Source organism: Hypomesus transpacificus, chromosome 9, assembly GCF_021917145.1.
Source record: "Hypomesus transpacificus isolate Combined female chromosome 9, fHypTra1, whole genome shotgun sequence".
Lineage (NCBI taxonomy): Eukaryota > Metazoa > Chordata > Actinopteri > Osmeriformes > Osmeridae > Hypomesus > Hypomesus transpacificus.
In genome coordinates this window covers 2734664-2757078 of record NC_061068.1, presented here as the reverse complement: position 1 = coordinate 2757078, position 22415 = coordinate 2734664, and the positions used below count along the sequence as shown (strand labels likewise).

The 22415-nt window shown below is 50.4% G+C and overlaps 2 protein-coding genes across 3 annotated transcripts; one reads left to right on the top strand and one right to left on the bottom strand.

Moving 5' to 3' along the window:
* The first annotated feature begins 221 nt into the window (after nucleotides 1-221).
* rad54l2 (RAD54 like 2) lies at nucleotides 222-20570 on the top strand. Its single transcript, XM_047026625.1, has 22 exons — nucleotides 222-383; nucleotides 3721-3922; nucleotides 5803-6181; nucleotides 6401-6558; nucleotides 6685-6846; nucleotides 7936-8165; nucleotides 8384-8566; nucleotides 8881-9014; nucleotides 11370-11566; nucleotides 11786-12128; nucleotides 12280-12457; nucleotides 12997-13209; nucleotides 13391-13509; nucleotides 13724-13842; nucleotides 14149-14248; nucleotides 14505-14710; nucleotides 14853-15028; nucleotides 15508-15704; nucleotides 16510-16679; nucleotides 16795-16884; nucleotides 17172-17264; nucleotides 17437-20570. The coding sequence occupies exons 2-22, from the start codon at nucleotides 3772-3774 to the stop codon at nucleotides 18441-18443; spliced, it is 4605 nt and encodes a 1534-aa protein (XP_046882581.1). The 5' UTR covers nucleotides 222-383; nucleotides 3721-3771; the 3' UTR covers nucleotides 18444-20570.
* Nucleotides 20571-20667: 97 nt separating this feature from the next.
* LOC124471957 (transmembrane reductase CYB561D2) lies at nucleotides 20668-22360 on the bottom strand. Of its 2 annotated transcripts, XM_047026629.1 has the most exons (4): nucleotides 22259-22360; nucleotides 21741-21907; nucleotides 21597-21634; nucleotides 20668-21457 (listed from the first exon to the last, which is right to left on the bottom strand). In XM_047026629.1, the coding sequence occupies exons 2-4, from the start codon at nucleotides 21865-21867 to the stop codon at nucleotides 20954-20956; spliced, it is 669 nt and encodes a 222-aa protein (XP_046882585.1). In that variant the 5' UTR covers nucleotides 21868-21907; nucleotides 22259-22360; the 3' UTR covers nucleotides 20668-20953. The 2 variants fall into 2 exon arrangements, with proteins under 2 accessions (XP_046882585.1, XP_046882584.1); XM_047026628.1 differs by lacking the exon at nucleotides 22259-22360 and having other exon boundaries at nucleotides 21741-22252.
* Between the last annotated feature and the right edge of the window lie 55 nt (nucleotides 22361-22415).

Sequence of the window (22415 nt, the reverse complement as noted above, 5' to 3'; positions counted from 1 at the left end):
CCACAACCAAAAGCACCGTGTGACCCTAAAACGTATGTCACTGTCACACCGTACCAACATGGCTAACATCTTCAAATGCCTGAGGTGGCTTCTCGGACACATTTCACTCTAATAACAAGGTGCACAAGTGCTTAAAGTACCATCTAACACGCCCCCTGCTATCAAAAACGTTGGAGCTAACGTATCCGTTTTCGCTGTTGTGCTGACGGTGGAGTGCCTGCCCGGAACCTTTCATTTACGCTATTTTTCCTTGCGCGTGAGGGACGTTTGTAATTGTTACCATTGAAGAAACTGTGAAGGGAAATGGAATAATAACACAGTTTGTTTAAAATACATTTGTCGTTTGCACATTGCGACTGGACTTAAAAAAGGGAATGCTACAGGTAGGCATATATTTAATTGATTTCACGAGTTAATCTTGGCACTTTTATGTGGCAAGCGGAAAAATGTGACTAGCCGACCCCTTCCCTGGACAATAGACGCTACTGAATAGCGCTAGCTAGCAAGAGACCGTGTAACATTATGCTAGCCAACTATTTGGGTAACGCTTGCCTAGCTAATTCAGTTTTGTTGGTTGAAAGCTGAATGTGTTACCAGCTATTTTCTAGATAGCATATGAGCGATTGAGTTGGATCTGTGTTCAACCATTTATTTAGCCAAGTCCGCCAGTGGACACGTTAATTGTGAAATCGTAAATCAACATGCAACGTTAGATAACCATCACTAGCTTGGTAGCCTTGCTGGTAGCTGGCTAGCAGTGTGGTGTGGCCGTGATAAATAATGGCGTTAGCTAGCCTGGCAACATAAACATGTCCAGATATCATGTAGCGAGACTAGCTATGAGAGCCCAAAGCACAACTTAAACTTGCTCGTAAATAATTTGCGTTGTTATCGTCTAGCTTGTTGCTTGGGTAAAAGGAATTGCTTTCGAATTGGCAAGCCAGCAAACAGTTATGTAATTGTTAGCTATTGGCAAAAGCCAGGGCATTAGTGTATTGTGCGTTGTTTATCAAGTAGAAGTCACGACTACATCATTTTAATGTCCGCATGTGCTAGCTTCAAATTCTAGTTATCTTTTAATTTTCCATTAAAAGTAGCTGCTATCCATCTGGAAGCTTGGAGAGCGTGCGTGTGTTTATATGAATTGGTAGACGAGTGGGAATCGTATGGTATAGTCTGCACAGTGTCGTGGACATGCGGTTAATGTTTCATAAACGAATGCTGAAGGAACTAAATATTTGATACTGGACATGCATGTATTATTGAAAACCGATGTATCTTCGTTGAATTTTTTGAAGTTTTCTATCAGCACGGGCAGAACAGGAATTTATTTTAAAATTATAGTTCTAACAGCATTTTCATCCTACGGGTCCTCATTTTTGTTATAAGAACAATGGATGGAATGAAAAATAGCTTAGAATTGGCTCCCAGTTCTCTGCCAGCATTGCTTAATGTGTGTGAGAGACTCTTGCTGTGTGTGTGGGTAACCCAGAGCGCAAAGCTTGAGGAGGTTGTGACTTGGACAACCTGTCACAGCAGTGTGTAACAGTGTGAAGAGACGAACTGTACAGCAGGAAGCTGTGTCTGTAGAGCAGGAAGCTGTGTCTGTAGAGCAGGAAGCTGTGTCTGTAGAGCAGGAAGCTGTGTCTGTAGAGCAGGAAGCTGTGTCTGTACAGCAGGAAGCTGTGTCTGTAGAGCAGGAAGCTGTGTCTGTAGAGCAGGAAGCTGTGTCTGTAGGGCTGGAAGCTGTGTCTGTAGAGCGACGTTGCAGACTGATGCAGAGACCTGCAGTCTGATGGGTTAAACTACAATGTATCAGCTACTAGGCCCAGTGGCACTTGGAAGTTATGTAACTGAGCACTTATGTAATTGGTAATCTCACTTTTGTTTTGACTTGCACATACAGTACATACATACATACAAACACACACACTCACATTCACACGAACCTCCACCAGTTTGTCTCTGAATCATTGTCTGCTTTAGTCACAGTGTGTACAGTGTACATTGTGTGTACAGTCTACATTGTGTGTAACTGTAACATATTTGGGATTGTGGCTTAGAGATCTCATGCATCCATATCTACCAGAGGTATAATGGAGCTGCTTCTCTGGCCAGACATATTTTTACATTAAGATCCAAATCAGCTCTCTGACATTTGACTGAGAAGGGGGAGGAGGAAGGTTTACATATGTAGAGAAGATGGTTCTGTTAGGAACATGGTCTTGTGAATAAGACCAAATCCCAATACTCTGTCTTACCCCTAGCCCTTACCCCTAGCCCTTAGTTTTGCGCGTTCCCGTGAGAGTAAGTGGTGTCCCAATACTCTTTTTGATTGAGGGCTAGGGCTAAGACGAAGGGGTATACACCCTTTAAAACCAAGTGAGCATCGGGAGCTTACTTGAAACCTAGGGCTATGTTAATACTGCGCTACCTGCAACACATGCTCATGATCATCCAGAGAGTCCCATAAATGTAATATTTTTGGCTTGAATAATTGATAACATTATTATGACAGTCTTGTTTTGTGCTCTACACAGTCCTGAACATATGTTCTTAATTGAAACGTTTTAAAAATCGCTAGTTTGCTGCGCTAACGTTACATTGCAGTCTCGCATTTCTCTGATTAGCCTTGAATGGACTCCATGCCTGTCTACAGTTTTAATTCAACTCAATTGGTCTGGAAATAAAACTTTTCGTTTGATATCAGTGCATAACACTACTTGCTTTGGAGACATCGATATACGTAACCATAACCAAGTGGTGTCTCATTTCATAGGGCTATGTAGCCCTTACCCCTCAGTTTCGAGACACAAGGCTAGGGGTAAACTAAGGGCTAGGGGTAAACTAAGGGCTAGGGGTAAGGAGTTGGGGTAAAACAGAGTATTGGGATTTGGCCTAAGGCTGAAGATGTGTCTAATGGTGTTGTGCTGTTTCAGGTACCCTGGTGAGGATGTGTCTAATGGTCTCAGTGTTTCCCACACATAGACTAATTTGTGGCGGTGCGCCACAGAATCAACACCGGCCGCCACACATTGCGTTTCGTAAAACATTTTTTTTATCGCTATTTAGGTAAAAACACGCAGCGTATTCGTTCAGCTGCATTTCCTTTCCCTGCTCTCCCTCCGTCTCTTTCACGCACGCGTCTTTCTCACATACACACACAGTCACTACGTCAGCACACGTTAGCAACAATGCATACGCCGTTCTAGTGAGACCGACAGCTACATCAGAGAGCCTTCAGCATTAGTGCCGTAGCTAAAGGTCTAGGAAAGTTGAGGCTACTTTTCGCTAGGTACCGACGGACACGTCTTAATCGAAGGTTCCCCTTCGTTCTTTTGGTGAGAAGTTTCAAGAGCTAGCTACTTACCCGGCGTCATGGAGCCGACCAGTTAAATAGTTATTTAGCACCCTGTATGCAGCGTCACTACCTGCATATGCAGAAATTATTTGTTTGTTGTTGTTGATTTAGTGAATTATTTCGACCCCCCCCCCGCCACATATAGTTTTCAAATCTGTGGGAAACACTGGGTCTTGTGCTGTTTCAGGTACCCTGGTGAGGATGTGTCTAATGGTGTTGTGCTGTTTCAGGTACCCTGGTGAGGATGTGTCTAATGGTCTTGTGCTGTTTCAGGTACCCTGGTGAGGATGTGTCTAATGGTGTTGTGCTGTTTCAGTTACCCTGGTGAGGATGTGTCTAATGGTGTTGTGCTGTTTCAGGTACCCCGGTGAGGATGTGTAGGTAGTGCTCTGGGAGCCCTGCGAGACGCCATGTCAGAAGAGGCGATCTCAGGAAGTGACCTGGAACCCAGTGTCAACAGCGAGGAAGAGGAGGAGGATGTGGAAGACGAAGCGGAGGAGGAGATGGAGGAAGATGATGATGATGATGACAATGATGGAGACGATGAAGATGACGTTGCTGGTGAGTGAGGAAGGAGCAGTGATGTCTGCCTGTGGCCGCTGGGTTTGGCCAATTAAGCTGCTGCCTAGTTATGAACCTGCTGCCTAGTTATGAACCTGCTGCCTAGTTATGAACCTGCTGCCTAGTTATGAAGCTGCTGCCTAGCTATGAAGCTGCTGCCTAGTTATGAAGCTGCTGCCTAGCTATGAACCTCCTGCTAAAAATTAACTAAAATATAAACGACCGTCCGAACAAGAGAATGCTCCTGGAAAACCAGGCATTTTCAGTTCTAATTTACTATAATCACGCATCACTTCCACATATTGCGTAAGCTAGGTAAACAACTTCCGTTAGCTAGCAGTTATGCAAGTTCTCTCACACAAAATGCAGTTTCTTACAAGGAGTTTAGTTGATCCGCTCAAAACGACAATTAACGATGTACATAGGATTTTATGTTGCTGCCCTTCAAACAAGAGGGACAAGGGGTTTAAATTGTACGTTTCGAGCTACATCAACAATTACGAAGGTAAGGTGTATCTAACTCACACAGTAAAAGTAGCTAGCAATCACTAGTAGCTAACAGATTTGAACAGCAAAATTACATTGGTAATTGTGGTGTGGGGGGGTTTGTGGTGTGGGGGGTTTGAGCTGTCAGGACCTGCTTGGTCGTCGGTCTGCCTACGCTGAACCAGGTCGTCACCCGGAATCCAGTCTCCATGACGGCCTACAGCGAGTTTCCCGGTCCCATCCAACGTCTATAAAGCCGAACAATGGATTTTGGTGTTTCAAAACCCATTGACACTGTATGACTATGTTTAGCTTGTGTTCTGCTCCTCTCTCTTACCAACCGTCTCTGGAGGAGGGGATCCCTCTCTGAATTGCTCCTCCCAAGGTTTCTTCCATTTTTTCTCCCGGTGGGAGTTTTTCAGGGAGTTTTTCCTTGTCTTCCTTGAGGGTTTAGGTTGGTTGAGGGGCAGTTCTATGGGCGCATGTGAAGCCCTCTGTGACATGCTTGCGTGTAAAAAGGGCTATACAAATAAATTTGATTTGATTTGATTTGACATTTGTAACTTCACCGGAAGTACCAGACCTAGCCTATTATTTCTCAAAAATACCTGTCACTGTCGTTAGTAAATACATTTGTAAATTAGGCTACGCTAGGCGCAGCCATTAGCTGTTACACCTTTTGAAAACAAGCGAAAGCTAATATTAGCATGTACATCTGGCTGTTGAGTCATTGGTGATTGAGAAATAAAACATCTGAAAACTATGCATTCTATACTTTAAAGCTGCAATTAACTAACAAACAATGAAGAAATGTACGTTATTCTGATGGAAAGTAGATACACTAACTAAAATACGCAATGTTAGTTAATGTTTGTTTGAGCAGGCGCGCTGAAGGAGAAACGGGAATTGAATTCTTCAGAACTGTTTGCAAACTCTAGATATGTTTGTACATTTTTTCTCAGTGTACAACCGTTGTTCATAGAAAGATAATGTACCATAATGTCCCTTTATTGAGTGAGAACAGAAACACTGGGTGTAGCTGAGCCTTTATGTTTACAAAACTGAGACGTTTTAAAAAGCGGATAATAAAAAATTGGTTAATCTCTGCATCATTACTTAATTATGATTCTAAAACTCCGCTTCGCGTCGTGCTTAACAACTCCCCTTACCTGTTCTAAAATCAGCGTAAACCACGGCCTCTTGGGGCTTATTGCTTAAATCACTTGTGTTCATTTCTGTGTTTCTCCCTCCATCCCTCTCTCCTCCCTCACCCCCTCTTTCCTCCTGTCCTTTCTCTCCCTTTCTCCTCCCTCACCCCCTCTTTCCTCCTGTCCTTTCTCTCCCTCCTCCTTGCCTTTCTCCTCCCCCTCTCCTCCCTCTCTCCTCCTTCACAGAGCGGCCGCACAGTGGCCAGACCAGTGCTGCAGAGTCGGACGCTGATGCCTCCAGGGGAGGCCTGGACTCTCCCTCAGCTACCTCACCCTCCGGAGAGCCCTCCTCGTCTGAGCCTCCGTCCAGGCCCACCTCCACCACCCCCTCTCACTCCCAGCCCTCCTCCAGACCCCACACCCCCTCTCACTCCCAGCCCTCCTCCAGACCCCACACCCCCTCTCACTCCCAGCCAACCTCCAGACCCCACACCCCCTCTCACTGCCCAGACAAACCCCGACCGGGCAAGCCTAAGAAACAGAGGTCCTCCAAATCTTCAAAGTCGTCCAAATCATCTAAACCCTCCAAGCTCTCCAAGCCAGCTCACATGAGGAAGAATATCAGGTAACACATGTTAAAAACCTTCTATGGTGGGTTGACTGTAGTCCCATTGTAGTAATAATAGATCTGCTTAAAGCCATCCTAGTGATAATAGATAAGTTCATGGAGTTGCTTCAGGACAGGGTCCAGATCAAACATCCACCCTGTGTTCTCTCACTCACACACACACACACGCACCCACTCTCTTACACACTCAGACTGACGTTCTGCTTTGACCCACAGGAAGCTGCTGAAAGAGCACCAGCTGGAGGCAGTGACTCAGACAGCCCAGCAGGAGGAGATGGAGAGACGCCGCCGTCTGGAGCAACAGAGGAAGGACTTCCCTGCCCCCCCGCCTCCGCCCCTGCCCCCACCTGTACCTGTAATGGAGCCCCAGCCAGGTTAGCCTCCACACCTCCCTCCATCCAGGTCATCAGGTTGGATTTGTGTGTTCTGGGAATGCAACAATGGATTGGCCACCGATTAACATCTGTCAGTATCTCCTTCCTCCCCTGTCTCACCTCCAGAAGAGACAGCCTGCAAGTCAGAGGATGTGTCCCAGGAGGTGTCTGGCTTCCTGTCCAGAGAGGAAGTCATCTGTCTGGACAGCAGCAACAGCAGCTCTGGGGGGGAGGAGGAGGAGGAGGAGGAGGAGGACACCAAGCCCCCAGCCCCGTTCATCGGAGGCGGTAAGTTGAAGGAGAGGACGGCTGAAGTGTTAAAGGTGTCCACACCTGCAGACTGCAGAGCAGCCTGCTTTGGTCCAGTGAACCAGAAATGTCCTTTATACCCCAAATCTTGGTCAGCTGTAGTCTTTCGCTCTCTGAGGAAGGCTTGCGTCAGACTTGCCATCCAGAGCTGTTGATAAACCCTCCGCAGAGAAATGCTCACTTCACACCCTGCATGTTTGGGTTAGATTACAAAGCAGCTTCACAATTTTACCATTCGATCACCTTATAATCTAACCCAAACATGCAGGGTTAGGGACTTGGGCTATTAATCAGAAGTTTGCCGGTTTGATTCCGGGCAGTGCGAATGGACGTTGTGTTCTTGGGCAAGGCACTTCACCCTACTTGCTTCGGGGGAATGTCCCTGTAATTACTGTAAGTCGCTCTGGATAAGAGCGTCTGCTAAATGTCTAAATGTAAATATAAATGTTTATCTCCGCCCTCCTCTCCGCCCTCCTCTCCTTCCTCCTCTCCTCTCTCTCCTCTCCCTCCTCTTCGCCCTCCTCCTCTCTACCTCGTCCTCTCCTCTCCCTCCTCTTCGCCCTCCTCCTCTCTACCTTGTCCTCTCCTTTCTCTCCTCTCCCTCCTCTCTCTCCCCTCCTCTCCTCTCCCCCCTCTTCTCCGCCCTCCTCTCCCTCCTCCTCTCCCTCCTCCTCTCCTCTCTCTCCTCTCCCTCCTCTTCGCCCTCCTCCTCTCTACCTCGTCCTCTCTCTCCTCTCCCTCCTCTTCGCCCTCCTCCTCTCTTCGCCCTCCTCCTCTCTTCGCCCTCCTCCTCTCTCCTCCTCTCCTCTCTCCTCCTCCTCTCTCCCTCCTCTCTCCCTCCTCTCCCTCCTCTCTCCCTCCTCTCCCTCTTCGCTCTCCTCTCACTCCTCTTCGCCCTCCTCCTCTCCCTCCTCCTGTCTCCCTCCTCTCTCCCTCCTCCTCTCTCCCTCCTCTCTCCCTCTTCCTGTCTCCCTCCTCCTCTCCTCTCCCTCCTCCTCTCCTCTCTCTCCTCTCCCTCCTCTCCTCTCTCTCCTCTCCCTCCTCTTCGCCCTCCTCCTCTCCCTCCAGACGTGATCGAGCTGAGCTCTGGAGACGAGGATGCGCTGCAGATCAGCAGTGAGTCTGGGGAGGAGGATGTGGAGGGGGCGGGGGGCATGGAGAGCAGTGGTGCCCACATCAACGACACCCACAACCTCCCTGACGCCCAGGGCCGAGTCCTGGTCAACATCAACCACCCTGCCGAGGAGGACGACCTGTTCCTGGCTCCCCAGCTGGCACGGGCCGTCAAACCCCATCAGGTTGGACTCTTACACACCATACACACTCACCATACAATCACACACAGAAACGCACACACACATTTTTTGTGTATCATGGTGAGAATTCGGTCCCAAATCCAGTTTTTCCTAACCTGCTCATCCACTCGTTACATTCATCTATGTCCCTCTTTCTCCCCTTCCCCTCCTCCCCCTCCTCTTCCCTCCTCCTCCCCCCCTCCTCTCCCCCCCCCCCCCAGGTGGGAGGGATACGCTTCCTGTATGATAACCTGGTGGAGTCTCTGGAGCGCTACAGGAGCAGCTCTGGGTTTGGCTGCATCCTGGCCCACAGCATGGGCCTGGGCAAGACCCTGCAGGTCATCTCCTTCACAGACATCCTGCTGAAGCACACCCAGGCTCACACCGTGCTGGCCATCGTCCCTGTGAGTACAGGAGCTCTGTGTGTGTGGTGTGTGTGGTGTGTGTGGTGTGTGTGAAGAGAGGGAGATGTGAGTATAGGCCAGTTCACACAGCCCCAACAATGTCCAATAAACACCACACATTCTACTGTTGGGTTTAGGATGTTTAGAAAGATCAGAACTGTCCTTCTCACTCTTCCCCAATAAACACCAGCAGGCACATCACACCAAACCAACACAGACAGCTGTTGGTGTTTGTTGGGGCAAGTTGAACTGGTCTGGTGTGTGTATGGTGTATTTGGAGGTGTACCACACAGTAACAGTTGTGTGTGTCTCAGGTGAACACGCTGCAGAACTGGCTGGCTGAGTTTAACCTGTGGCTCCCCGCCCCTGAAGCACTGCCCCCAGACAGCGACCCGGCCTCCATCACCCCGCGCTCCTTCAAAGTCCACATCCTCAACGACGAACACAAGTACGCACCTTTCCCAGGCCTTTTCTCTGCCTCCTGTCTGCTCCCTCCTGTCTGCTCCCTCCTGTCTGCTCCCTCCTGTCTGCTCCCTCCTGTCTGCTCCCTCCTGTCTGCTCCCTCCTGTCTGCTGTCTCCTGTTTGCTCCCTCCTGTCTGCTCCCTCCTGTCTTCTGTCTCCTGTCTGCTGTCTCCTGTCTGCTGTCTCCTGTCTGCTCCCTCCTGTCTGCTCCCTCCTGTCTGCTCCCTCCTGTCTCCTGTCTCCTGTCTGCTCCCTCCTGTCTGCTCCCTCCTGTTTGCTCCCTCCTGTCTGCTCCCTCCTGTCTGCTCCCTCCTGTCTGCTCCCTCCTGTCTGCTCCCTCCTGTCTGCTGTCTCCTGTCTGCTGTCTCCTGTCTGCTGTCTCCTGTCTGCTGTCTCCTGTCTGCTGTCTCCTGTCTGCTGTCTCCTGTCTGCTCCCTCCTGTCTGCTCCCTCCTGTCTGCTCCCTCCTGTCTGCTCCCTCCTGTCTGCTCCCTCCTGTCTGCTCCCTCCTGTCTCCTGTCTCCTGTCTCCTGTCTGCTCCCTCCTGTCTGCTCCCTCCTGTTTGCTCCCTCCTGTCTCCTGTCTCCTGTCTCCTGTCTCCTGTCTGCTCCTGTCTCCTGTCTGCTCCCTCCTGTCTCCTGTCTCCTGTCTGCTCCCTCCTGTCTGCTCCCTCCTGTCTGCTCCCTCCTGTCTCCTGTCTCCTGTCTCCTGTCTGCTCCCTCCTGTCTGCTCCCTCCTGTCTGCTCCCTCCTGTCTGCTCCCTCCTGTCTGCTCCCTCCTGTCTGCTCCCTCCTGTCTCCTGTCTGCTCCCTCCTGTCTCCTGTCTCCTGTCTCCTGTCTCCTGTCTCCTGTCTGCTCCCTCCTGTCCCCTGTCTGCTCCCTCCTGTCTCCTGTCTCCTGTCTGCTCCCTCCTGTCTGCTCCCTCCTGTCTGCTCCCTCCTGTCTGCTCCCTCCTGTCTGCTCCCTCCTGTCTGCTCCCTCCTGTCTCCTGTCTCCTGTCTCCTGTCTGCTGTCTCCTGTCTCCTGTCTGCTCCCTCCTGTCTGCTCCCTCCTGTCTGCTCCCTCCTGTCTGCTCCCTCCTGTCTGCTCCCTCCTGTCTCCTGTCTCCTGTCTCCTGCTCTCCTGCTCTCCTGTCTGCTCCCTCCTGTCTGCTCCCTCCTGTCTCCTGTCTGCTGTCTCCTGTCTCCTGTCTGCTCCCTCCTGTCTGCTGTCTCCTGTCTGCTGTCTCCTGTTTGCTCCCTCCTGTCTGCTCCCTCCTGTCTGCTCCCTCCTGTCTGCTCCCTCCTGTCTGCTCCCTCCTGTCTGCTCCCTCCTGTCTGCTGTCTCCTGTCTGCTGTCTCCTGTTTGCTCCCTCCTGTCTGCTCCCTCCTGTCTGCTCCCTCCTGTCTGCTCCCTCCTGTCTCCTGTCTCCTGTCTCCTGTCTGCTCCCTCCTGTCTGCTCCTTCCTGTCTGCTCCCTCCTGTCTGCTCCCTCCTGTCTGCTCCCTCCTGTCTCCTGTCTGCTCCCTCCTGTCCGCTCCCTCCTGTCTCCTGTCTGCTCCCTCCTGTCTGCTCCCTCCTGTCTCCTGTCTCCTGTCTGCTCCCTCCTGTCTGCTCCCTCCTGTCTGCTCTCTCCTGTCTGCTCCCTCCTGTCTCCTGTCTGCTCCCTCCTGTCTCCTGTCTCCTGTCTGCTCCCTCCTGTCTGCTCCCTCCTGTCTGCTCTCTCCTGTCTGCTCCCTCCTGTCTGCTCTCTCCTGTCTGCTCCCTCCTGTCTGCTCCCTCCTGTCTGCTCTCTCCTGTCTGCTCCCTCCTGTCTCCTGTCTGCTCCCTCCTGTCTCCTGTCTGCTCCCTCCTGTCTCCTGTCTGCTCCCTCCTGTCTGCTCTCTCCTGTCTGCTCCCTCCTGTCTGCTCCCTCCTGTCTGCTCCCTCCTGTCTGCTCCCTCCTGTCTGCTCCCTCCTGTCTGCTCCCTCCTGTCTGCTCCCTCCTGTCTGCTCCCTCCTGTCTCCTGTCTGCTCCCTCCTGTCTGCTCCCTCCTGTCTGCTCCCTCCTGTCTGCTCCCTCCTGTCTGCTCCCTCCTGTCTGCTCCCTCCTGTCTGCTCCCTCCTGTCTGCTCCCTCCTGTCTGCTGTCTCCTTTTGTTGTTGTTGTTTTTTTTTTTTTCAAAAAGAATTCTACCTTTAATGTTTTTTTCAAAACATTAAAAAATATATTTTTTCCCAACCCCCCCCCCCCCCCCCCCCCCCCAAAAAAAAACATTGATCATGCCAACAAATATACATTAAAACAGTAACAGCGTATTTGTGCTATGTTACTTCCCATCTCTGACGACCACCAGGCTGATGTGTGTGTGTGTGTGTCTCCAGAACCACGGTGTCCCGTGCCAGGGTGGTGGAGGACTGGTCCAGGGATGGAGGGGTGCTGCTGATGGGCTATGAGATGTACCGCCTGCTCTCCCTGAAGAAGAGCTTTGTGGGGGGCAAGAAGAGGAAGTCCAAGAAGCCCACTGGACCAATCATCATAGACCTGGATGAGGAGGACAGGCAGCAGGAGCTCATGAAGGGTGAGGGGGGGAGGACTGGTTCTCTGGATGCACCTGCAGACTACTGGACATGCAGTATACAGTATTGAGGGATTGATTGGAAACCCTTTTAGAGAGACCTGGAACAACAGTAGAGTGGGAAAAGAGGTTGATTCAGATCTGTTTGAATTTCCTTCATGTCAGTCTTTCATGAAGACTGGTCTCAGTCTCAGTCTGGTCTCTCTCTGCCCTCCTCTCCAGGGATCGAGAAGGCCATCGCGCGTCCCGGCCCAGACGTGGTGATCTGCGACGAGGGCCACCGCATCAAGAACTACCACGCCAGCACCTCCCAGGCCCTGAAGAACATCCGCTCCCGGCGCCGCGTGGTGCTGACCGGCTACCCGCTGCAGAACAACCTGATCGAGTACTGGTGCATGGTGGACTTCGTCAGGCCCGACTTCCTGGGCACGCGGCAGGAGTTCAGCAACATGTTCGAGAGGCCCATCCTGAACGGCCAGTGCATGGACAGCACGCCGCAGGACATGCGCTTGATGCGATACCGCAGCCACGTACTGCACAGCCTGCTGGAGGGGTTCGTTCAGAGGTGAGGGGGAGGAGGAGGTGGTGAGGGCCAATCTGCTCCTTCCCAACCGGGTTGTCTTGTTTAAATCTCGCCCTTTGACATCCTGACAGGGAACCCTAACATGTTAGTTCCATGTTCTGAGTGTACTGATGGTGGTGTGTGGTTCCTGTAGGCGTGGTCATGACGTGCTGAGGGACCAGCTGCCCTCCAAGGACGAGCACGTGATCCTGGTCAGGCTGTCCCCCCTGCAGAGGGCGCTCTACACAGAGTTCATGAACCGCTTCAGAGAGGCAGGAAACTCTGGCTGGCTGGGCCTCAACCCTCTCAAGGCCTTCTGCGTGTGCTGCAAGGTGAGCAGGAGCCGGCCTGTCACAAGCCAGCACCAGGGGAGGCCCAACAGGCTTGGTGTCTTTGCTGTGCAGTACAGTCACAGTGTTCCTCTGGGATTCAGGGAGGATTCAAAGGGAGGATTCAGAGTAGGAAATGCTACCAATGTGTTTCATCATCTGAAGTTCAATTACAAAGTGGTTTATGACCCAATGATGGACGAACAAAAAACAAAATGTATGTCCTGTGTTTTATAATTGTGATCTCAATATTGACCAATCCTGATTTATGATATATGATTTTTGCCATAATTGAGCAGCCCTACTAGAAAGTACATGTCTTCAAGTATCTACTTAGATAGTACACTTCCAAAATAAATGATGCACTCAAGGCCAGTTTACACTATGATGCACTCAAGGCCAGTTTACACTGCCCAAACAAATACCAACAAACATCAACAGCCAACAGCACAATGTTTGATGTTCATTGGACTTTGTTGGGGTCATGTGAGCTGGCCTTCAGTTGGTGACCAGAGTCTTGTCTCTCCCATCCGTCCCTCCAGATCTGGAACCATCCAGACGTTCTGTATGAAACCCTGCAGAAGGAGAACCTGGCTAATGAGCAGGACCTGGACCTGGATGACCTCAGCTCCTCCACAGCCCGCTGTGCCTCCAGGGCCAAGGCTGGCGATGCCGCCGCCCGTGTCAACGCCACCACCCTGCCACCACTCAACCCCATCCAGGAGAGGGCCAACCAGACCATCACCTACGAATGGGTACGCCTTGCTATGCACCCCCAACACCAGTAACCAAAACATCTGAAGTAGGGGCCTGTCAAACTTGGTTGTATTTAGTGGGTGTCCCACATATGCGGGTAAAAGTATGTCACTGATGGGATAGAAAGAAATATAATGTTCCTGAAGTCAGAAGTTCTCTCTTCTGTGTCTGTCTCCTCAGGCGAAAGACATCATGACCAACTACCAGATGGGGGTCCTGGAGAACTCTGCCAAGATGCTGCTGCTCTTTCACCTCATCGACGAGAGCGTCCGTGCTGGAGACAAGATCCTGGTGTTCAGGTGAGGAGGTCCTGGTGTTCAGGTGAGGAGGTCCTGGTGTTCAGGTGAGGAGGTCCTGGTGTTCAGGTCATATTGAAGAGATGTGGAATACTACAACTTTACTGAAGTAAATCACCTCGCAGAGATGGAAACCTTTTCCAATACTAGTCCGTGACAACAAAGGTTTTTTCAGTTTCCTAAAGTCTTTGTGTGTGTGTGTGTGTTGACCCTGCAGCCAGAGTCTGTCTACCCTGACAGTCATCGAGGACTTCCTGTCCAAACGGCCGCTGCCTCACTGTGGTGCCGCCGACTACAACTACAGCCAGACGTGGGTCCGCAACCTCAACTACTACAGTAAGAACCATCCCGTTACCATGGACATGGGTGTGGCCATCTCTTGTTCATGATGATATTCTTGTGTAACCAAGTTGAAACTCACACCGCCAACCCACTTCATTGTAGAGCTAGCTTTTTGGTGGTGCAAATGTTTGAAGCAGTGTTTGTTAAAGTGGTGGTCGCGTTTGTGAATCAGAGGACCTGAGTTTGAACCCTGGGGGACGTAGGGGGCAGATCAGTAGGAAGCCTCACTGGTGAGCAGCATGACCGCTGCAGTTCCACCGCTCCATCACTGGGGTGTCAGAGTCTGGTGTGATCCCACAGGACTGGACGGGAGCACATCAGCGTCGGAGAGAGAGAGGCTGATCAACCACTTCAATGACCCTAACAACAGCTTGGCCTGGGTCTTCCTGTTGTCCACCAGGTACCACCCTCCGCTCAGTTCAGCCGTTTACTCTTTTAGGAAGCAACATGCAAACCAGGAGCAGTAGTCTGCATGGACACATACAGACACACATGCCGGATTTATGCTCCTTTTCATACCAAAGTGTATCTTGTGTGTGTGTGTGGTCTTGTTTAACTAAGTTAGTTTGGGGTTAGGGTCAGGGGTTAGTGGTTAGAGAACACTGTGGACTGGTCGGGCCCCACTAGGATACACAACCACATGTGTTTGTGTGCAGGGCGGGCTGTCTGGGGGTGAACCTGATCGGGGCGAACCGCGTGGTGGTGTTCGACGCCTCCTGGAACCCGTGCCACGACGCCCAGGCCGTGTGCCGCGTCTACCGCTACGGCCAGAGGAAGCCCTGCCACATCTACCGGCTGGTGTGTGACTTCACCCTGGAGAAGAAGATCTATGACCGGCAGGTCTCCAAACAGGGCATGTCAGGTGAGAGACAGCAGATCTGGGGATGGGTGGGATGCCTGTATTACAGTCCTGTCCAGTCTGGTACTGTGTGTGTGTGTCTATGACTGTGTGTGTGGCTGTAGCAAACTCTATAATTAACCTGTGTGTGTGTGTGTGTGTTCAGACCGGGTGGTGGATGACCTGAACCCCGTGCTGAACTTCACCCGTAAGGAGGTGGAGTCTCTGCTGCACTTTGTGGAGGAGGAGCCGGACCCAGCCAGCGCCAGCCTGGAGCCCCCTGCTGGCACGGAGGCTGTCCTGCAGCAAGCTTGCCTGCTGTACCCGCACCTCATCACCAAGGTAACACACACACATTGCCCTGGTTACACCTGATCGCCTGTCAATGAGTAGACTAGATCCACTGGAAGAGACTGTGTGGGGCTGGGAATAGCATTCACTTCCTTGCATATATGGTCCTAGCTGTGTTATGCTAGCTAGTTTCGTTTTGACTGGCAACATACTGACATTGCTTGTCCACAAATGCTCATAAAAATGCATTGAAATAGGGTTGTGTCACACTGCTGTCGCGTGACTTCCATTGAAAGTGAATGGAAGGCAGTGGCAGTTCTAGACAAATGTTACTGAGGGGCCCAAGGGGGGCCAGTGTTTAATCAGAGGGGCACACACAAAAACGGAAACAAATGATGATTAAACATTAAATACTAATAATTAGCTTTACTCCCTGAAAAGAATCCTTGGGTAAACACTGTGTAATAATTCTCCTCTTACACTGTATAATAGTCAGAGTGTAATTCCTCTCCCCTCTGTTCTTCCTGTAGCCACCGTTCCACCACGAGTCCTTGCTGGTGGACAGGAAGGAGATGAAGCTCACCAAAGCAGAGAAGCGAGCAGCCAAGAAGAGCTACGAGGAGGAGAAGAGGGCGTCGGTGCCCTACTCCCGGCCCTCCTACGCCCACTACTACCCCACCAGCGACCAGCCCCTCACCAACATCCCCGCCTTCAGCCAGCGCAACTGGTCCGTCCTCCCAGCAGCTCACGTCCATGCTCCTGCTTTCTACTGTTTCTGTCTCCTAGAGTGATCTTTAACCTGAACATTGATAAACGGCTCATGGGCCAGAATGAAGAAATGAAGCAGTGTTTCCCATACATTATGTATTTGTGGTGGCCCGCCATGATTCAAAATTGTCTCACAAATGTAATGTGTATATATATATATATAAACACAGTATACATATATTCTTTTCCTGTTTAACATTGTAGAGTTGTGCATTGTGTCCCCTTCTTGCCCCGGTCTCTGTCTCTCACTGTGTCTATCTGTGTCTCTGTCTCTCTCTGTGTCTCTGTTTGTCTCTCTCTCTCTGTGTCTCTCTCTTTGTCTCTCTCTCTGCACTCAAATTAATGAAAAATAACATTCTTGTTCGCTTGCACTACTTGTTGAAGTCCCAATTTACACTCACATCTAACCGATACTAGGACAGGTTTGGGCTGAGCCCAACATTTTTACAACGTCTGGCTCCTCCCCGGCCAACTGACAAAAATATAATCACATTCTGTGGGAAATACTGTGCAGTTATCCTATTTTCTCAAAAGGCCTCATTGGGTAGATAAGAACACGTCTGTGCTGTAGTTGGATCTGTACTGGAGGTCATCAGTGTATGACCAATCGAGTGGACCAAAAGGTCCATCACATGTAGCCTGGTACCTCAGAAGTTGCCAATAAATACACCTCGACTCTGACCTCCTAAATACTCCTAAATAATACTCCTAAAAAATAGAACTCCACCCTTCTGATCCTTCTGCTGTACTGCCCGTGTCCCCAGGCGTCCAACAGGGCGGGGAGACGACAAGCCGGTGGCCAGTGTGCGTCCGGTCCAGGCCACGCCCGTGCCCATGATGCCCCGGCAGGTGCACGCTGGCTCCAGCTCCACCTTCCCCGTCAACTACCTGCAGAAGGCTGGCGTTTACGTGCAGAGGATCGTCACCACCACTGGTACACACACACGCCAGCACACTCTTTCTCTCTGATACACACTTGATGTAACGGCACAGCTGTGCCATGCAGTTGGATGTTGTTGACTTGGTGTGACCTGTGTTTGAACCCTCAGATATAGTGATCCCTGGAGCCAACAGCACCACCGACGTCCAGGCTCGCATCGGAGCGGGAGAGAGCATCCACGTGATCAAGGGCTCCAAAGGTCAGGAGAACATCAGTCACCACAGCACACAGCATGGCTGTGACCCATGGCCTGTCCTCTAACCCTCACTCAGCTGTGTGGTGTGAGGTGTCTTGGGCTAGCTAGGCTAACCCTAACCCTGGCTAACCCTCACTCAGCTGTGTGGTGTGAGGTGGTGTTTGGTGTCCTGGGCTAGCTAGGCTAACCCTGGCTAACCCTCACTCAGCTGTGTGGTGTGAGGTGGTGTTTGGTGTCCTGGGCTAGCTAGGCTAACCCTAACCCTGGCTAACCCTCCACCTTTGCTGCAGGTACGTACATCAGGACCAGTGACGGGAGGATCTTCGCCATCCGCTCAGGGAAGATCAGCCGGCCTGCAGATGGAGGATCAGCCTCTTCCAGAGGTACTGTTCATATCAACAGCACTCCACCACACCCTCAGATACATAAGGTATCCTGGCAGGCTAAAAAGTGTATACGGTGTGCTAGAACATGACTTACTTTATCTCGAAAGTTTCATGGGAAGTGTCCATGGGCAGCCTGGTGTCGTGTAGTTCCAACCTGTTCCTTCGTCAGATTCCCAGGGTTCCCTGCTCCACTCCAACGGCTGCTCCTCCCCCGCGGAGCAGAGCCCCAACAGCGGGCAGCGTCCGTCCCCGCCGGACAGCCCTGAGATCCTGAGAGAGCTGGGCTGCTACCCCGTGCCCCCCACCGACAGCAGCACCACGGGAAGCCACCTCCCTTCTCCTCTGGACCCAGCTCCTGCCAACACAGCCACCGGAGACACTGGAGGCAACTCACGCCATGGCCAGATGGTGGACCTCAGCCGGGGCCTGGATATCCTCATCCCCCCTCTGGATGTGCACGGCAGCAAACGCAAAGTGGCACCCGTGGGCGAGAGAGGCGGCAAACGAGGCAAGCGTGGCTCTGCAGTGTCCCGGTACCCCGGCATGTCTCTGTCTGGGGGGCTCAGCTACCCCCAGGCAGGGGGCCTGAACCCGGGATCCCTGATGGGGGCCCTGGGGCACATGAGCCACCCGATGCTCATGGGTGCTGGGGCCGGTGGGGGTGATGCTGCAGGCGGGAGCAGCAGTGGCTCCTCCTACCTCCAGAACCCGGGACACGCACTGTGTGACCTGCAGGCCATGTTCCCCACCGCAGGAACCAACTTCCTGGGCCCAGCCACAGGCAACGGACACCTGCCCTCATCCTCCTCCTCCACCTCAGCTTTCTCCTCCACCACAACCACCATGGCTTCTTTACCCCCGGCTTCCTCCTCCTCCCTCCCTCCCTACCTCCTCAACCCCAGCATGGCCGGTCTCCTGTCTGGCTTCCCCCTCACCTACAGCCAGTCCCAGCCCCGGATGTACCCAGGCTCCATGCACCTCCCAGGGGCTGGGATGCTGTCGTCAGCCACCCCCAGCTCCACAGTGTCCTCCTACCAGGCCCACTACCCCGGCTCTCCCTCCAGCCTGCTGGGGGCGGCGCTGAGCCAGCCGGACTCCTACCCCCATGATCTCGCTGCCGCCGAGAATGGAGGGAGCAGCTCGGACGATGATGTCATAGAGGTGACGGGGCAGTAAAGGGGTGGGGACCATGACGGGTGTAAATCTGATGGGGGTCACCCTCTAGGAGATGTCCCTTTGTTTGGTTCGACCCTCAAGGGAGGCCCCCTAAACACACACACACTGACACATTCTTTAAACACACATGGGCTCTCCCATGCCCTGGGTGGACACAGGACAGCAAAGCAGTACCGTGGAGCGCTTACCCAAACTACAAAATATCAAATCCTTATGCTGAATATCCAGAGTGAAGTACCTGTACACAGAGAAGACCCAGTGACCGTGATGGTCTTGGGCTTCACCAAACATGGCCTCTCCTACTTGATTGGCCTTGCATTTAAACCAATGGACATAGAGGAACTGTTGGATTATTGTCAGTTTGGAATTGTGGCACAACAATATCAACAACAAGCTTTTCCTTTAAGAGCTTCTTCTTGAGTGGTTGTTAGATATTTGACATTGTAGCATCCCCCTGTTGGAGAAGGAGGACCTTAAATGTGACATGGATGTTTTTGATCAAATACAACTAATATTGTATTATAGTTTTTTCTTTTTCTGTGTAAATGATGGTTATAATCATTCATTGTTTATATTGAAAATTTGGCTAGGTGTTCAAGGGAAAGGTTCCTAGTCAGTTGATGCGCTATTCTGATCAAGTTAAAGATGATAAACCATACCCTCTACTGGGCAATGTTACTTTTTTTGTTTTCAGAGACCTTAAAACTCAATGAATGTACTTTCCTGTCAGCCTTTGATAACAGGGTCTGGAACAAGGGTTCGGACACACTCGTTCGTTTGTATAGCCTTAAAGTGACACGGGAAAGGGTCTTGAGTGCGTTTATATCAGAAGGCTCAGCCCTCATTTTGTTAGCAGATTTCCTGAGCATCCAGACGGCGCCAAGCCTGAGGCCCAGACCACCCTGCGGCTGCTGTCCACCAACACCACAGACACCTGCTGTTTTCTTGATCAAACATGGTCACACTTCTTTTTGAGGTTGTGGTGTTCATAGTATAGGTCTCAGTGTATAGCATGGTAGAAGTACGTAGCCACCATTGTCACTGTTGTCAAAAGGAGACCAGATTCTATTTGAACACGAAGGACTGTGCTAACGGAGAGCAATGGCCTTACCCAAATGACAAGCAGCAGTGCCCCTGACAGCACTGCAGTGTAAAGTAGCTTCTCTGTACAGTCCATGTAGTTTCACAGAGCTGTAGGTGTGTCTCTTGCTGTTCCCTGTGGTCCCCAACCATGGTGTCACCTGCTGATGCCATCAGATGATTTTTTTTTTCCCCCATTCAAAAGTTCTGAGCAAAAATAACATGTTAACTATTAGTTCCAGATATAGCGACATCCGGTGTGCTTTTATTTCTGGTGATGACATCATGGTCAGTCTCTCTTGAACGTCACATGCTTTAGTTTGACTGTTGTCCTGTCAGAAACACCTGCTCTGTCAGAAACACCTGTCCAGTCAGAAACACCTGCTCTGTCAGAAACACCTGCTCAGGCTACAGTTGTGTTTCCTGTCAGGCTCATTTCCTAAACCGTTCGATGCTTTTTGCTTGATTTGGCTGAATCATTGATGGATTGGAAAATGTGGTGATATTTGGTTTCACAGTTTGGCAGATGAACTTGATTCCCATCTTGGGTCCAATCAAGTGTTCAGCCTAGCTGGGGGACCAGATTCACTGTGTTTTTGTATCCATGAGTGATTCAGACAATCAGCTCAGTTTTTCTTATGTCTTTTTTATGTAGGCGCTTCGATCATGACAACTTGGGGACGAAGACCTGCTATTTCTCTGTTGTTACTGTACGTATAATTTCAAATGTCATAAAGACTTTTTTTTCTAAGTAATGTTCTTTTATAACTTCTCAATAATGTTAACACACCTCTTGTAGTTGGTTCCTTATTTCGATGTATGGATTTACCAAAATTATTTATTTAAGATGGAAGATTAATTCATCAGTTTTTATTTTTGTACATTACACTGTTTTTTATGCTGTTCTCTTCATGATGACTGACTGAGGATGAGAACAGATATCCAGACCGCCTGGCCGTTCAGTCATCCCATGTATTTCACGTAGAGGAGAATCAAAATTGTGTTATTAATGTTATTTTAACAGAGAATAAAAACACTTCTCTTGCAGTTAGGTACATTTTTTTTAATAAAAAAAATACATGTAATGAAAAATGCATTGGTCACTACAAAAATAATTATAGCTTCAATCCAGTAATCAAGCAGCTTTGGGAACAATTGCTGCCACAGTTAACTGAATTACTTTTAGTCTTCCATAATCTATTTACATGGACACTCAACAGCATAATGTTCAAAACAAGACATTTTATAATATTCAAGTAATCATTTAAATGAGCAGAATAATTTCTACAAACAAACTGAGACATACACAGCAAGTTTGCTGGTTGCTAATGCATAAAAGGTTAATCATTTTAGGCGCTTTTACAGTAAAGTAAATCCGTTGTAACCCAACTGATTATGGTCATGTTCAGTGAAGCTGACCGGAGCCTTGATCAGGACTGGAAGCGTTTCTTGGCCATGTAAGCATCGGTCACCTGGCTCATGACGGCCAGGGCGCAGAGGGCGGGGCACAGGGCGGCCAGGTACCAGGTGTGCCCCACCACGGAGCCTGTGAACCACGCTGAACAGGTGCCCAGGAACAAGCTGGCACTGCCCAACAGGTAAACCACCAGGCCACAGGTGGCATGGTACCTCTTGAGTCTGGCGAGGGACCAGCCCTTGGCCAGAGAGGTGTAGATGAGGGGCAGGGCAGCCAGGGACTGCAGCACCACACCGCACACCGTCACCACACCCAGCAGACCGTGCCAGGAGCGGAAGTGGGGTTTGCCGTTCAGGTGCTTGTTGTAGCAGATGGCAGCCACGCCCAGGGTGGCACAGGTGGCACAGAGCCCCTGCAGGAGCCAGTGGAAGCGGCCCTTGGTTTTGTGTGGAAGCTTCCAGATCGGAGAGGTGGAGGGAGAGAACACGAGGATGGCCTCTGTCATGAGCAGTGAGAACTGATGGAAGAGAAGAACATGTTTAACTGTTGTTCTGGTTAAACTCACTCCTCTGTATACATACTGCACTGTCGAAGAGCTAGCTGTGAGGTGAGTGATCATAGACAAGGTTTTTGTGCTGTGAGAAGTGTTGACTTACAGCTAGTGTCATGAAGAAGGGATGCCAAGAGAACAAACCTGAAAAGTAAATGCCATGTCATTGTAAGAGTGGCGAGGAAAAATTTAGTCAGAGAACCACATGAATGTAGGCCTAGGCTACTAAAATTGTTTTATCAATACTTACTACTTCCTGGTCGTGAAACTACAGCAGTTAACGCCGTGAAGGCAACACATGCCAGATGAGTCAATATACCACATGTGACTCTCACATAGCCGTAGACTCGAGGCTCTGAGATGGATAACTTGGTCATATTCGTTTTCTTGACAGGTTCACGAGCCCGACGGATATCACTGCCACCCCAAATGAATTTATAATTAACCCTACATGACCCATCAACAAGAGGTAGATATAACACTAATGTTTTTACACTAACACTACGCAATAATAAAGACATATGAACAGAATACTAATTCACCAACACAGTTAACTATTAAAAACTTAACGTTACTTAAATAAGCATGTACCCAACTAAGCACTGGTCAAGTTATCCAGCTAGCGAACTGGCGTCCAGCAACTGTCGACGTATTAACGCTAGTACTGCCTGTGTTTTCCCATAGTATAATTGTCACTTCTGCGTTATAAAACTTTAACTATAACTCTGACGAAACTACACGTTGGACAGAAGTGTCATGCAGACTTACCATATCTTTACACAGAGAAAAAACTGTTAAATTGTTTTTATTAAAACGAAGAGCGGTCATAAAGTAGCTCAGACAATCCTGTGTGTTTGAATGACGACGTGACGTGGCCAGATCATTGGTCCAGGCGCGCTTGCTTCTTTGCGCAGTGCGTGTTGGG

Bases quoted from the DNA above. Each gene is read 5' to 3' on its own strand.
- LOC124471957 (XM_047026628.1), bottom strand. From the start codon at position 22,011: ATGTCTTTATTATTGCGTAGTGTTAGTGTAAAAACATTAGTGTTATAT. The intron at 21,635-21,740 runs GTAAGTATTGAT...TTTACTTTTCAG, and splicing joins AGTTTCACGACCAGGAAGTA to GTTTGTTCTCTTGGCATCCC. The intron at 21,458-21,596 runs GTAAGTCAACAC...CTCTTCCATCAG, and splicing joins CCTTCTTCATGACACTAGCT to TTCTCACTGCTCATGACAGA.
- rad54l2 (XM_047026625.1), top strand. From the start codon at position 3,772: ATGTCAGAAGAGGCGATCTCAGGAAGTGACCTGGAACCCAGTGTCAAC. The intron at 16,680-16,794 runs GTACACACACAC...TTGAACCCTCAG, and splicing joins GAGGATCGTCACCACCACTG to ATATAGTGATCCCTGGAGCC. The intron at 17,265-17,436 runs GTACTGTTCATA...TTCCTTCGTCAG, and splicing joins AGGATCAGCCTCTTCCAGAG to ATTCCCAGGGTTCCCTGCTC.